This window comes from Trichomycterus rosablanca, chromosome 4 (assembly GCF_030014385.1).
Source record: "Trichomycterus rosablanca isolate fTriRos1 chromosome 4, fTriRos1.hap1, whole genome shotgun sequence".
Taxonomy (NCBI): Eukaryota; Metazoa; Chordata; class Actinopteri; order Siluriformes; family Trichomycteridae; genus Trichomycterus; species Trichomycterus rosablanca.
Window position 1 is genome coordinate 41,620,184 of NC_085991.1, and position 14,619 is coordinate 41,634,802.

Below are 14,619 nucleotides of genomic sequence, written 5' to 3' on the forward strand. Positions count from 1 at the left end.
CGTTCTCTGGAGTGACGAATCACGCTTCTCCGTCTGGCAATCCGATGGATGAGTCTGGGTTTGGTGGTTGCCAGGAGAACGGTACTTGTCTGACTGCATTGTGCCGAGTGAAGTGTGGTGGAGGGGGGATTATGGTGTGGGGATGTTTTTCAGGAGTTGGGCTCGGCCAATTAGTTCCGGTGAAAGGAACTCTTAATGCTTCAGCATACCAAGAGATTTTGGACAATTTCATGCTCCCAACTTTGTGGAAACAGTTTGGGGATGGCCCCTTCCTGTTCCAACATGACTGCGCACCAGTGCACAAAGCAAGGTCCATAAAGACATGGATGAGCGAGTTTGGTGTGGAAGAACTTGACTGGCCTGCACAGATACCTGACCTCAACTCGATAGAACACATTTGGGATGAATTAGAGCAGAGACTGCGAGCCAGGCCTTGTCGTCCAACATCAGTGTCTGACCTCACAAATACACTTCTGTAAGAATGGTAAAAAATTCCCATAAACACACTCCTAAACCTTGTGGAAAGCCTTCCCAAAAGAGTTGAAGCTGTTATAGCTGCAAAGGGTGGGCCGACATCATACTAAACACTGTAGATTAAGAATGGGAGTCACTCAAGTTCATATGCGTGTGAAGGCAGACGAGCGAATACTTTTGGCAATATAGTGTATCAACGTGCTATCTTTTTACACTGTGCCCTTGTTTTCTGTTTTTAGTATTTAGGACAGCTTTGCTCGTGTTGGATTAGTAGGCAGAAAAAAGCCATCATAATTCCAGTCCTTTTGTTGAAGTGTAAAGTGGTTGCTCATTTTGTGGCCAGAAGTGATTTCCAGATAGAGCGGGATACACACATCAAAGGGTCTTTGCCAGGCCTGTGGAAAATGGGGATCAGACAATGCAGGGTTTAAGGAATAGTGGCATTAAAACCCATCCTCCTTTAGTTCTGCTGCTTATCTGAAAGGAACAGCACTGCCGACTAATAAACAGACGGCAGGTTTGTATGTTTAATGCAGAATACACACACCCACACACGAATGTGCATTTCTGTTGCCGTTTTCCCAATTTAAAACAAAATGTAATGTTCATTTTGAGCTCCATTACTGTTTGATGCCACCTTTCCAACAGACTGCGTTTAAATGACTGCGCCACATGGACCTGAGAAGCCACGCCCAACACAGGCTAGGTGACACTTCTAGACATGTCCCTTGATGTCCATGCGCATTCTCGAACTTGTCCAGTGTGTTTTATTTGAGATATCTGACCATTTACTGAACTTTTATCCACACCTCATAGTCCACAAAGTTGAATCAGTTCATCTGGACACAAGTTTGTTGTAGAGATATGTTTCATCACTCAATCCAAGTGACTTCTTCAGTCTGAGCTGGTGGTGAATTCCCCAACCTTATATGCAGACAATTTGCATAACGACTGATCACCGCCCACTGCATAACAATGAAACCGGTGATCAGCTTCATATGCAAATCACAATGACCGTTAATTACAATGGCCATGTGTGCCTTTCACATATGATTGGGGTATAGCTCCTATCACGGCGTTGTAAGATGGTGAGAGATGTACTCTCAGGCCCCCCCTCGGTTCAGGGATGGTCACTCCCTCTTCACATAGATGGCCTCTTTGACTCCTCGTTCAAACCAGCGTTCCTCCTTGTCAAGGATCTGCACATCTTCATCATTAAATGTGTGTCCGATGGCTTGCAGGTTAGTGTAAACCGCGGAGTCCTGGCCAGAAGAGTTCGATCTTCTATGCTGGGACATCCATTTTACCAGTGGCTGTTTAGTTTCCCCGATGTACAGTTCCCGGCAATCCTCCCAGCACCTAACAGCATACACTACGTTACTCTGTTTGTGTCAGGGGACCCAGTCCTTAAGGTGAACTAATTTCTGGCGTAGCGTGTTTTGGGGTTTGAAAGCAACTGAAACGTGGTGTGAGAATATCCGTGTCGATTGTTCCTCTACTCCCGCCACATACAGAATCACCACTGGTTTGCGCTTAGGCCGTTGTCTTAGGCTTAGGTTGTCCTTCTCCTCACTTCGATCCACTGGAACAGTGTTTGGGCATTTTCCCAGCTTTTACAAATGCCCAGTTGGGATAACTCTTGACATGAGATTTCTCTATCTTTGGCCATAGTGTCTGTGGGAACGCTGTTCGCCCGGTGGTGCGGCATCCTGATGACTCCTAGTTCACCACCAGCTCAGACTGAAGAAGTCACTTGGATGAGTGACGAAACTTGTGTCCAGATAAACTGATTCAACTTTGTGGAATTGTGTACCTGGATTATTAAGCATGCATCAAGACCTCATGAAGTCAATTATATGGTCAATTCACTGTTTTAGCATGACTGTGCACATCAGGAAGTTTTATAAAGACAAGTTTGTTGTGGAGGAACTAACCCTGACCTTAACCGCACTAAACGCAGATCTACTCGTCTAAAATTAGAAATTTAACTGACAGCTCTTTGGCTTAATGTGCACAAATTCCCAATGACACACTGTACCATGTTTGGAAAGCCTTTCCAGCATAGTGAAAGACGATATATCCTTATCTGGGAAATAGGTTGGTTTTGTGTTTTATTTAGAAAGCCTTGCCGTTATGCGTCATTTAGAGCTCAGCCGGGTGAAGAAAAACTGAATCGGCTGAGACACCAGGCTCGTCTCGGAGAATGGCTGTGGCTGATTTGAACCTCTGCTTGTCGATTCACCACTGAAGTCGGCAGGTCTCCGAAGGATCAGAATCTGCTGTCCTTGGAACGTCAGGAAAGTCAAGCCTTGGATGCTCCGATTAAGATTCCAGTGGTGAACTCGGTGAAGTGTCAGCTCATGTTTTTCAGTTTTACTGAAGTGCTTTTTGAGAGCAATCGAGGAATAGCTTCTCTTCCTGCTCTAAAACATCCACACACAATCTTTCTTTATTTGGTCATGCCTGTTAGAATTTTTATTCCCGGAGATTCTTAAGTTCTGTTTTACTCCAGGTGTAGATACCATTTAAAATCTGTTCCAGTTAAATGTGAAGATTCCTTACAGTCTCTGAACCAGAAGTACACGAGGCTGAATCTGCTAGACTGATTAAAGCTTATTCCTGCGAGTCTGCTTTGGAATTCAGATTTGGATTTTTTTCCTGGTTCCTTTCTCGGCAGAGTTTAGTCCTCTGTGTGTTTACCAGGGCAACAAGACTGATAAACAGCTCTCTGAGATGGTATATAGCCATTCTGATGCTATTACAGTTAGAACCACATTTGCCTTTGGCATTTTAAACACTTTGTGGCTTGATCTTGAATGGAACTAATTGCCATTTTACCCATCAATCTACACTTACCCATACTGACAAAGTGAAAACTTGGTTCTTTGTTTTAGTTTGTTTGTTTATTAGGATTGTAACGTCATGTTTTACACTTTGGTTACATCTATGACAGGAACTGTAGTTACTCATTACATCATTTATACATGCATTCATCAGTTCACAAGGTTACATCGAACATAGTCTTAGGCAATTAAGTGTCTCCAATTCACCTCACTTGCATGTCTTTGGACTGTGGGAGGAAACCGGAGCACCCAGAGGAACCCCCCACACGGACACGGGGAGAACATGCAAACTCCACACAGAAAGGACCCAGACCGCCCCACCTGGGGATCGAACCCAGGACCTTCTTGCTGTGAGGCAACACTGCTACCCACTTAGCCACCGTGCCACCCCTTTGTGTTAGTGTAAAAGAAATACACAAATGGGCCATTTCACTAATTCGGTGCCTTTTTTCTGTCCCCTGGATATTATATGTATAAATGTATGTGAAATTTAACTTTAAAATGCATTTTTTTAACTAAGCAAAGTGTCCTGTACATTCAACTTATTGCAAATTTAGGATATATAACTAAAAATGAATAAAAACTCTCTATAAGACTATAAAAAATAGTACTTTTTCTTGAAAGAAATATATGGGTGGCACAGTGGCTCAGTGGGTAGCACTGTCGCCTCACAGCAAGAAGGTCCTGGGTTCGATCCCCAGGTGGGGCGGTCCAGGTCCTTTCTGTGTGGAGTTGGCATATTCTCCCCGTGTCCACATGGGTTTCCTCCGGATGCTCTGGTTTCCTCCCACAGTCCAAAGACATGCAAGTGAGGTGAATTAGAGATACAGGATTGTCCATGATTGTGTTTGACATTAAACTTGTGAATTGAGTTTTCATTACCAACTCACCTAAATAACGCACATTGGGGAATCCAAAAAAATTGCATATGATGAAGATGAAAAAGATATACTGCATATGATGAAGATGAAGAAGAAGATATACTTTGTCATATATACATACACAGATGTACAGTACAATGAAATTCTTTCTTCGCATATCCCAGCTTGTTTGGAAGCTGGGGTCAGAGCGCAGGGTCAGCCATCGTACGGCGCCCCTGGAGCAGACAGGGTTAAGGGCCTTGCTCAAGGACCCAACATGGATCCTCCTTGTTCATGTAGTTGTACATTGTGACTCATTAGACCTTTGTTTTTGTGTTATCTGCCATGGTGGGGAACCACTAAAGATGCCAGACGGCCCCAGGGGTAATTACAAACAGTCATGCATAGCCGGCTTATTATGAGAGGTTTGCTCTAATGTGATGCCTTTTATGCTTTCATTATCCCTCCACAAGAAGTCTAGGTCACTGAACTCACCCTGTTCACAGTGCATAGAAACGCTTCATTGCATCTCCGTTTGGGCATTTATTGCTGCCAAGCGTCGAATGCCATTTATTTAATAACTGCATACAAATATTGATTGTTTATTTGCCTGTCTTAGCAGTGATATACCATGCCGCTGGTAAAGAGGTGTATCGAGCCGAGGCACCTGTCAAGAGGAGCTCTGCCTGATGGAGTCCTCAGCGAACTTGAGTGCGTCACCAACAGCACGCTTGCCGCCATCATCAAACAGCTTGGCAGCCTCAGTAAGTTGGTCCCTTTTTATCTATAATTTCAATATATTTTCTTGTGGTCTTGTGATTGGAACCAGAAGATTGGAACCTTCTTGTGATTGGAGGCAGGGCACCAGTCCATCACAGGGCTTCGACTATCCCCCTTCCGACATAGCCAATCATGCCTGTGCAGATGCCCAGCCAGACAATATCACTGCTGAGCTCCGTACCCAGATTTTAGCACTGTTGTGCTAGGTCTGCCACCAGAACACCCAAAGGGGAATCCTTTCTTGATCGGTTCCTTTCCCTACAGACACACCCATTTGTGCCTGTGTAGATGCCTGGCTGGTCAAGATTCCAACCAGGATCACATACACCGATCAGCCATAAACATTAAAACCACCTCCTTGTTTCTACACACATTGTCCATTTTATCAGCTCCACTTACCATATAGAAGCACTTTGTAGTTCTACAATTACTGACTGTAGTCCATCTGTTTCTCTGCATGCTTTGTTAGCCCCCTTTCATGCTGTTCTTCAATGGTCAGGACCCCCACAGGACCACCACAGAGCAGGTATTATTTGGGTGGTAGATCATTCTCAGCACTGCAGTGACACTGACATGGTGGTGGTGTGTTAGTGTGTGTTGTGCTGGTATGAGTGGATCAGACACAGCAATGCTGCTGGAGTTTTTGAACACCTCACTGTCCCTGCTGGACTGAGAATAGTCCACCAACTAAAGATATCCAGCCAACAGCGCCCTGTGGGCAGCATCCTGTGACCACTGATGAAGGTCTAGAAGATGACCAACTCAAACAGCAGCAATAGATGAGCGATCGTCTCTGACTTTACATCTACAAGGTGGACCAACTAGGTAGGAGTGTCTAATAGAGTGGACAGTGAGTGGACACGGTGTTTAAAAACTTCAGCAGCGCTGCTGTGTCTGATCCACTCATACCAGCACAACACACACTAACACACCACCACCATGTCATTGTCACTGCAGTGCTGAGAATGATCCACCACCTACATAATACCTGCTCTGTTGTGGTCCTGTGGGGGTCTTGATCATTAAAGAACAGGGTAAAAGCAGGCTTAAAAGGTATGTAGAGAAACAGATGGACTACAGTCAGTAATTGTAAAACTACAAAGCACTTCTATATGGTAAGTGGAGCTGTTAAAATGGACAGTGAGTGTAGAAACAAGGAGGTGGTTTTAATGTTATGACTGATTGGTGTATTTTAATATAATCAATTTCATACACCAATAAGAAATGAGTATGGCTAAAACACCTAAACCTTATTTGGATGGGTGTCCACAAATTTATGGCAACATAGTGTACCCACCCATACAGTCATTAAAGCTTTTTCTTCTCAGCACTGCGGCCCAATTCTTTATTCCCTAGACCGCCACGACAGTTTGGATTCATCTTTAGTAATGCAGTCTTTTTTGCACATCAATGCATTGTATGATTGTCTTTTGACATCCCGGTTCCTAATTCATCATCCTGATCACTTGGGACTCGATGGGAGTCGATGGGACCGTAAAATATGCCTCGTCTGTCTGTGTCTGGGTTCTTATTTCAGCCGGTCTCTTTTCAGGTCACCATGCAGAAGATGTGTTCGGTGAGCTGTTTAAAGAAGCAAACAGTTTCTACCTGCGCATGAGCCACCTGCAGGAGCGTGTGGACCTGCTGGCTGTTAAGGTCACCCAGTTGGACTCCACTGTTGAGGAAGGTACGAGCTGCTGTTTGGAGGTGTTTTTTTTACTGCATGATGTTAATTTTTTGGTTAAAACCTATGAATTCTTCTTTGAGCACTGTTCTTTATTCAGTTCTTCTTCAAGACTGTAGTAGGTACAGCTTTTCTGGCTGCTTTCGTATATAGCGGTTGCTATAGTGAATCTGGGCAGCTATCAGACTTGGCACAGTTTTTATGCGTGATGCCCTTTCTGTCCCAACCCCCGTATTTCCGGGGCGGCACGGTGGCTAAGTGGGCAGCACTGTCGCCTCACAGCAACAAGGTCCTGGGTTCGATCCCCAGGCGGGGCGGTCCAGGTCCTTTCTGTGTGGAGTTTGCATGTTCTCCCCGTGCCTGCGTGGGTTTACTCCGGGTGCTCCGGTCTCCTCCCACAGTCCAAAGACATGCAAGTGAGGTGAATTGGAGACACTAGATTGTCCATGACTGTGTTCGATACAACCTTGTGAACTGATGAATCTTGTGTAATGAGTAACTACCGTTCCTGTCATGAATATAACCAAAGTGTAAAACATGACGTTAAAATCCTAATAAACAAACAAACCCGTATTTCCATCCAGGCGTGGGACCAGCTCTGAGAGTGTACTGACAAGTACTGACAAGTAGGCTGTTTTGGCTATTGAACCCTTTGCCGCTGACCTTTTCAAATTGCCTCCAATTAGATGAACTGTTTGATATGATGCATTAAAAGTGACTTCGGCAGAACAAACAAAGCTTAACGTGAACAAAGCTTAACATGACATTGTATTATAACAACGAGCAAGGAATTTGGAGAGGACTAATGAGCAGTAATAATTAAGAGAGGATGTGTTGCAATGTTGTTCTTTTAAAACATTAAACCATATTAAGCTTTTCTAACGATAAGCGTTTTAGACTCTCAGCAAAGCTGATTCTTACAATTTCTCAGCACCCCGAGCTATAACACAAGTTTAAAAGTGAAAAAGGAGAAAAATCCATCCAGCTAAACACATACATGTGGAGCTTTCAGAGTGAATTTGACGGTTATTCAACACAAATGCAGATTCGTCTCATATTCGCACTTTGATCCTGTTTTACCGCACCGCTCAAGCCAAGCACTGAACAACGTAGCCGTTCGCGTTGCAAAACACTTTTTATGTGAATGCGCCCTAAGAGCATCTTGACAAGTGCATCTCCCAATGCCTTGGCTGTTTTGTCCATCCCACCCTGAGACATCAGCCAATCATGTCCGTGCAGACGCCCAACCGACCCCCATGGATCCCCAGATCTCAGCAGTAGTGAGCCAGCATACTTTATTGCTGTGCCACCCAAGTGCCCACTGTAGTAGGTACAGTGACCTACAGTGAGATTTTTTTTATACAGAATTTTATGTCCTCGTTCCAGGCAGCCTTCCTTTACTGTATCTGTGAGTGAATCTGGCTACTCTTTAGTGCACCACCCGGTGCATCCGTTTTTAAATTCGTTTCATTCATCCACAGCCAGTGAAATGTGTACTGATGTCCCAGTTTCACAGAGTATGGTGGACCTGATGCTCTGCCCTATTTTGAGGCTCACATTACATTTTTGGTATTCTTTAAGCTAGTGCACCAGCCACAAAGTGGAACAATCATCAGTGCTTAATTCTGTATATTCTTACCCTCGAGTGAGGAAAAAAGCAACTACAACTAAATACTTAAAGTATTAAACCTTAGTAGTAAGGGGTGAACAAATCCAAGCTTTATTTCTTATACACCGATCAGCCATAACATTAAAACCACCTCCTTGTTTCTACATGTTATCAGCTCCACTTACCATATAGAAGCACTTTGTAGTTCTACAATTACTGACTGTAGTCCATCTATTTCTCTGCATGCCTTGTTAGCCTCCTTTCATGCTGTTTTTTTAGTGGTCAGGATTCTCCCAGGACCACTACAGAGCAGGTATTATTTGGGTGGTGGATCATTCTCAGCACTGCAGTGATACTGACATGGTGGTGGTGTGTTAGTGTGTGTTGTGCTAGTATGAGTGGATCAGACACAGCAGTGCTGATGGAGTTTTATACACCTCACTGTCACTGCTGGACTGAGAATAGTCCACCAACCAAAAATATCCAGCCAACAGCTCCTCGTGGGCAGCGTCCTGTGACCACTGATGAAGGTCTAGAAGATGACCAACTCAGTCAGCAGCAATAGATGAGCGATCGTCTCTGACTTTACATCTACAAGGTGGACACTCTAGGTAGGACTGTCTAATAGAGTGAACAGTGAGTGGACACTATTTAAAAACTCCAGCAGCGCTGCTGTGTCTGATCCACTCATACCAGCACAACACACACTAACACACGACCACCAGGTCAGTGTCACTGCAGTGCTTAGAATGATCCACCACCTAAATAATACCTGCTCTGTGGTGGTCCTGTAGGGGTCCTGACCATTGATGAACAGGGTGAAAGCAGGTTAAAATATTATGTAGAGAAACAGATGGACTACAGTCAGTAATTGTAGAACTACAAAGTGCTCCTATATGGTAAGTGGAGCTGATAAAATTGACATTGAGTGTAGAAACAAGGAGGTGGTTTTAATGTTATGGCTGATCAGTGCGGATTTCATTGACATGGCAGAAACCACATAAAATTAAATGACCCTCTATATGGCCAAAAGTATGTGGACACCTGACTGTAAGTTTGTCGGACACGACATTTCAAAAACAAAAGGTATTAAAATAGAGTAACCGCTATGTAATCTTTATAGCTATAACAACAGCCACTCTTCTGAGAAGGATTCACACAAGATTTGGTCCCACAATGTGTCTGGGAATTTGTGCTCGTTCAGTCAAAAGAGTGTGTGTATGGCTGGGCATTGATGTTGGTCAAGAAAGCTTCAATTGATCTTCCAGTTCATTCCAAAGCTGTTCAATGGGGCTGAGGTGAGGGCTCTGTGCAGGGCACTGACACTGAGCTTTTCTTCATGTTTTTATATCTGCTTTGTGGGTCATAATCATGCTGGAACAGGAAAGGGCCTTCCCTGAACTGTTGCAGCAAAGTTGGTAGCATATAATTTCCTTTATATGATTAATTTATACACCTGTTACACATGAATTAAATATGTAAGGCTTCTGCCATTCCCCTTTTTTGGAAATAGCCAATCATGTCTGTGTGGGTGCCTGTCAGTCGATAGCACAGCTAAGATTTGAACCCTGGTCTCAGCGGCGGTGGAATAATGTAATAGACCACTGTGCTGCTCGAGCGCCTGTCATCGCAATTATCTGTAGGAAAGAATGATCAGCTAAAGTTAAAAACTGGTGACTGGTGTTTATGCAACAGTAACCTGACTGTCACCCTGTGCACATGTTGCAATATGCAGTATAGAGAAAGGGGCAAGTCAGAATGCTCCAGAGGAAACGCATAAACATTAATAAACCAGGTGTGGGGGACGGTGTGCACATCATTGTGTGGGCACTCTCTATATTGTATGAGGGGTACAAGAGGGTTCACTGCTAAAACACGATCAAAATCAGCCACCCATCCCCCCAATAATGTGCACTGTGATTATTAATTTATAGCCACCCATCAGGTTTCTGCTAGCGATTCACTCTTCACTGACACACACAAACAGAAAGACGTGGGGATAGAGAGAGTGATAAATGATGAAAGAGCGGGAGAGCGAAAAGGGCTAAAAATGGAATTGTTGGATTCCTGCTGATGTTGAACATGTTAATGAAAGAATGTTACTGAATACTGATCAGGTGGAGCTGCACACAGGCGTGGAAATGTTCTGATCGATATGTCTGCACCCTGAGCGGAAGATGTAAAAAGAAACGCCTGCTCTTTATTCTCTGCTGTCTTGAAGGCAAAGCACAACAGCAGTGAATGTGTGTCCCAGTTATGTTTTTTTTTTTGCATTTTCCCCCAATTTCCCTTCCAATCTGATCATATCCAATGACCTGATTGCATTACACTTTCCTTCTACTGATGTTGACCTCCACTTTTGACTGAGGAGAGCCGTGACTAACACATGACCCCTCCGACACGTGTGCACTGACTGTAGGGCTGCAACTATCGATTATTTTTTAAATCGAGTATTCTATCGATTCTATTCTATTGATAATCAAGTAATCGGATAAGAAATACTTTCAATTAATGAAGAGCAAAAATAAATACATATAAGATTAAATAAGACATATGTCTCTTAAAACAAACTGTACATTTTTATTCCTTGCATACAGTACAGTTTAAAGAGAACACTTTTGAAATGCAAAAGCAAATACATCAAAAATAAATCAAATTACTTTTAAAATGTAAACAGCCAACCTGAAACTAAATAATAGTAATAATTAGAGATGCATGAGTACCGATACTGGTATCGGGTATTTGCCCGATACCGCGCTCATTAACTTGTACTCGTACTCGCAAACGAGGCTCCGATACTAAACATCCGATACCGTGTGCCTAGTGCACGTTGCTGCGTTATGCCTAGTTCACACTACACGATTTTTGCCCTGATTTCCGCTCGGCGACTGGTCGGCGCTAGATTTGCCGGCTCGGGAGCAACTCGGCGTTCGCTCGGCGATCAAAACTCGGCTCTCGATCGCTATGTGTGAACTATCCAACAACTCGATCCGACCGGCTCACCGAGCGCTCGAGTTTTCTAGCACGTCAGATATCTGATCTCAGATGTGCGACTGGGAATAAGTGACATGTCGAACAGCCAATGAGAACGCAGGATACGGTGTGAGGGGAAACGCAGGAGAGGAGTGTAAACAGGTGAGACAGGGGGATAATATAGTTTATATCAGAATACACCGGCACACACACACACGTTTTACAGTATTTCTGACCTGATCGTTCTCTACAAAACATAACAACAAAACACCAACATTGCAAAAATATTTATTAACCTCCAACTCACTACAGAACAATCCATGCTATTCGTGTTGCCAAATCCACTCAGATTCATTTATTTTTCCTCCTTGATTTCATCACGTCAGCGCACAAACACTTTGATCACTCGCTACTTGTTGACATGCATTTTTGGACGTGGTATCATTAAACTTCTCGTCACTTCTCACGTGTGTTTTTGTTTAAAAAAAACGGTATTCTAAATAGGTATCGGTATCGGTATCGGCAAGTACAAAAATACTACTCGTACTAATACTTGTACTCGTACTCGGTTGGGAAAAAATGGTATTGATGCATCCCTAGTAATAATACATAAACATTGCCTCTAATTTGGGCAACTTTTAGAACTAAAAGTTTTAGCTACAGCTCACGCAGAACATAAAGCTTTTGTTGGGAGGCTTTGTGGCATTTGTAAGAGGTTCTGTCAGGATTGTATCTCCTAGATGAGGTAGATTTGGCGTTTGTGTGTGTGTACGTGTGTTTGCCTAAGCCTTCAAAAAAGCCTGTGGTGGTTGCAATGAAGAAAAGTAAACGTATCAACACGACGATCTGATGGTGTGGATGTTGTTCTGAGTTTTCGTTTTTTCCAGCTTAAAATGATCTAAAACTTTCTGTGGTTTTCTCCGTCCAGTCTCGTCTGTTCGCCCCTCGACATTTTCTCTCTCTATTTTGCAGTCCGCGCTATCAAATATCGACTGCGTTTCAAATCGCACTTTCACACTGAACAGGACGCAGGAGCGGCGAGCGTGTACAAATAGGTAGTATTCATTAAACTGTACGTGAAAAGTACCCGGATTAAGTCCTGTTAAGTACTGTTTAAGTATGAGATTCGGGATGCAGCCCTCGGCTTCTTCACGTCACCTGCACACAGCATGAACGCGTTGTGCAAAAGTGCAAAACACAGTGAGCTGTATATACAGTAGTTGTATGGATTAAACTATGACTCGATGCGAAAAATTTGAATAAATGATTTTTAGTAATCGAATTACTCAAGTTTCTCGAGGAATCGTTTCAGCCCTAGCTGACTGCATTTTTCACATGCACGAGACGAGTTCATATGTGGATCAGCTTTGCCTCAATCCCATTATCACCCGTCTTTGTGCAGGCGTCATCAATCAGCCAGCAGAGGTTGTGATTACATCATTTATGAGGAGTCTCCTGCAGCACCCTCCCTGTGAATGACCTAATCATTGTTAGTGTAAGCGCCCAGCATGCCGGTAGCAGTGCTGATATTCGAACCGACGAGTTCAAGATGTCAGCTCTGGTGTGCTAGCATGTTTTACCTTTATCTGCACCACCAAGCGCCCTATGTGTTTCTTTTTTTTTTCACTGAAATACACAACCCCAATTGCTCCTAGTTTTTAAATAGGCTTAAGATCAGTGTTACTGACCTCCGAGGGAGGTCGCAGGATAGTACACATCTCCTCTGCCACATGCTCTTTTGGGGCTTATGCAGGCACAACAACCTGACAGAAAGACTTGCTATTCCGGTTTCCTCCTTCGTTTCCTTTCATTTTTATTTCCATCAACTGCTTATCCTAGTCAGGTGGGTCTGGTTTCACCAGGAAACACTGAGTACAGCGCCAATCTGTCACACGGCCAACCCGTCAACCCGGTCGGCCCATAGTTCGAACCTCAGCTGTGGTGGGTTAGCGTAATAGACCACTGCGCCTCCTGAGTGCTAGTCTCCTTCAGTTAAGGCCAGTTGTGTCTACTGAGAGCCTGGCCATGCAATTTGGCTCACCAGCAAACTGGGTTAGGGTTCAATTTATTTATTAGGATTTTAACGTCATGTTTCACACACCTTGGTTACATTCATGAACAGACAGGTAATCCTGGTTACACAGGATTCATCAGTTCAAGTTTTTTTTATGTCAAACACAATCATGGACAATTTTAATCTCCACTTCACCTCACTTGCATGTCTTTTGGACTGTGGGAGGAAACCAGAGCTCCTGGAGGAAACCCACACAGACACTGGGAGAACATGCAAACCTCACACAGAAAGGACCCGGACCGCCCCACCTGGAAATAGAACCCAGGACCTTCTTGCTGTGAGGCGACACTGCCACTCGGGTTCGGTCTCACCAGGATACACCAGCTTCAATCCATCACACGGCTTCAGCCAACCCCCCAAACCAGCCGGCCAATAGTTCAAACCTCAGCTGTGGTAAGCTAGCGTAACAGACTGCTGTGCCACCACCTGAGTGCTAGCCTCTTTCAGTTGTGACCACTGAGAGCCTGGCCATGCACCACCAAGACTGGAATTTAGGGCATTTGATAGACTAGCATTTACATTTTTGCCATTTAGCAGATGCTTTTTTTATCCAAAGTGACTTACAGTACAGTTACAGTATATATTCTGAGCAATTAAAGGTTAATGGCCTTGCTCAGGGGCCCAGCAGCAGCAACCTGGCAGTGGTGGGGCTTGAACCAGCATCCTTCTGATTACTAGTCCAGTACCTTAACCACTAGTCTGCGGCTTTCCCCCACTAGCATAATAGACTCCTGATAAATGAAACAAAACTATTCGTCCAATTGGCGGCAATTTGAAAGGGTCACTGGCAAACTGGGTTACAGTTCAAATAGATTGAACTTTGAGTACAGCAGCAAGCGGTAAAAAACGAGCGTCAAAACAGTAAATGTGCACAGTACTCACTCCATAGGAAACACTGGCACAGACGATGATATTCAGTCTAATTGTCGGTTATTAGTTAATTGGCTGATCCTGGGGCGCCCAGGTGGCGCAGCAGGATATTCCGCTAGCACACCAGCGCTTGGATTCTAAACTCCCTGAGTTCAAAAATAAGCTCTGCTATCGGTCGGCTGGGCACCTCCTAGATGGAACAATTGGCCAGTGCCTGTAGCAGACAAAATTGGCCTCTAGTCTGATGGGTGAGAAAAAGACCAGACTAATAAGGGGTGGGGTTTTAAATGCTGGGCAACCAGGGGGCTTGTACAGAAGTATGGGGGACTGGTGGACTGCGCAGTGGGAGTGTATGTCAGATAAATATACACTCCAGCAGTGAATTAGCTATGCTAAATTGGGAGAAAAAGGGGAAAAAATTGGCTGATCATTAGCATACCGAGTAGCCCCAA

The 14,619-nt window shown here is 44.1% G+C and overlaps 1 protein-coding gene across 4 annotated transcripts in view; it reads left to right on the forward strand.

The window, feature by feature from the left end:
- Positions 1 to 14,619, forward strand: part of zgc:109889 (uncharacterized protein LOC553542 homolog) — a 45,123-nt gene that overhangs the window by 13,616 nt on the left and 16,888 nt on the right. For 3 of the 4 annotated variants that reach the window (XM_062994316.1, XM_062994317.1, XM_062994314.1), the window contains exons 2-3: positions 4,800 to 4,941; positions 6,510 to 6,644. In XM_062994316.1, coding sequence (XP_062850386.1) covers positions 4,809 to 4,941; positions 6,510 to 6,644 — 268 coding nt within the window. In that variant the 5' untranslated portion in view covers positions 4,800 to 4,808. Of the gene's footprint in view, positions 1 to 4,796; positions 4,942 to 6,509; positions 6,645 to 14,619 lie in introns of all 4 variants that reach the window. The other variant, XM_062994315.1, reaches the window with a different exon arrangement.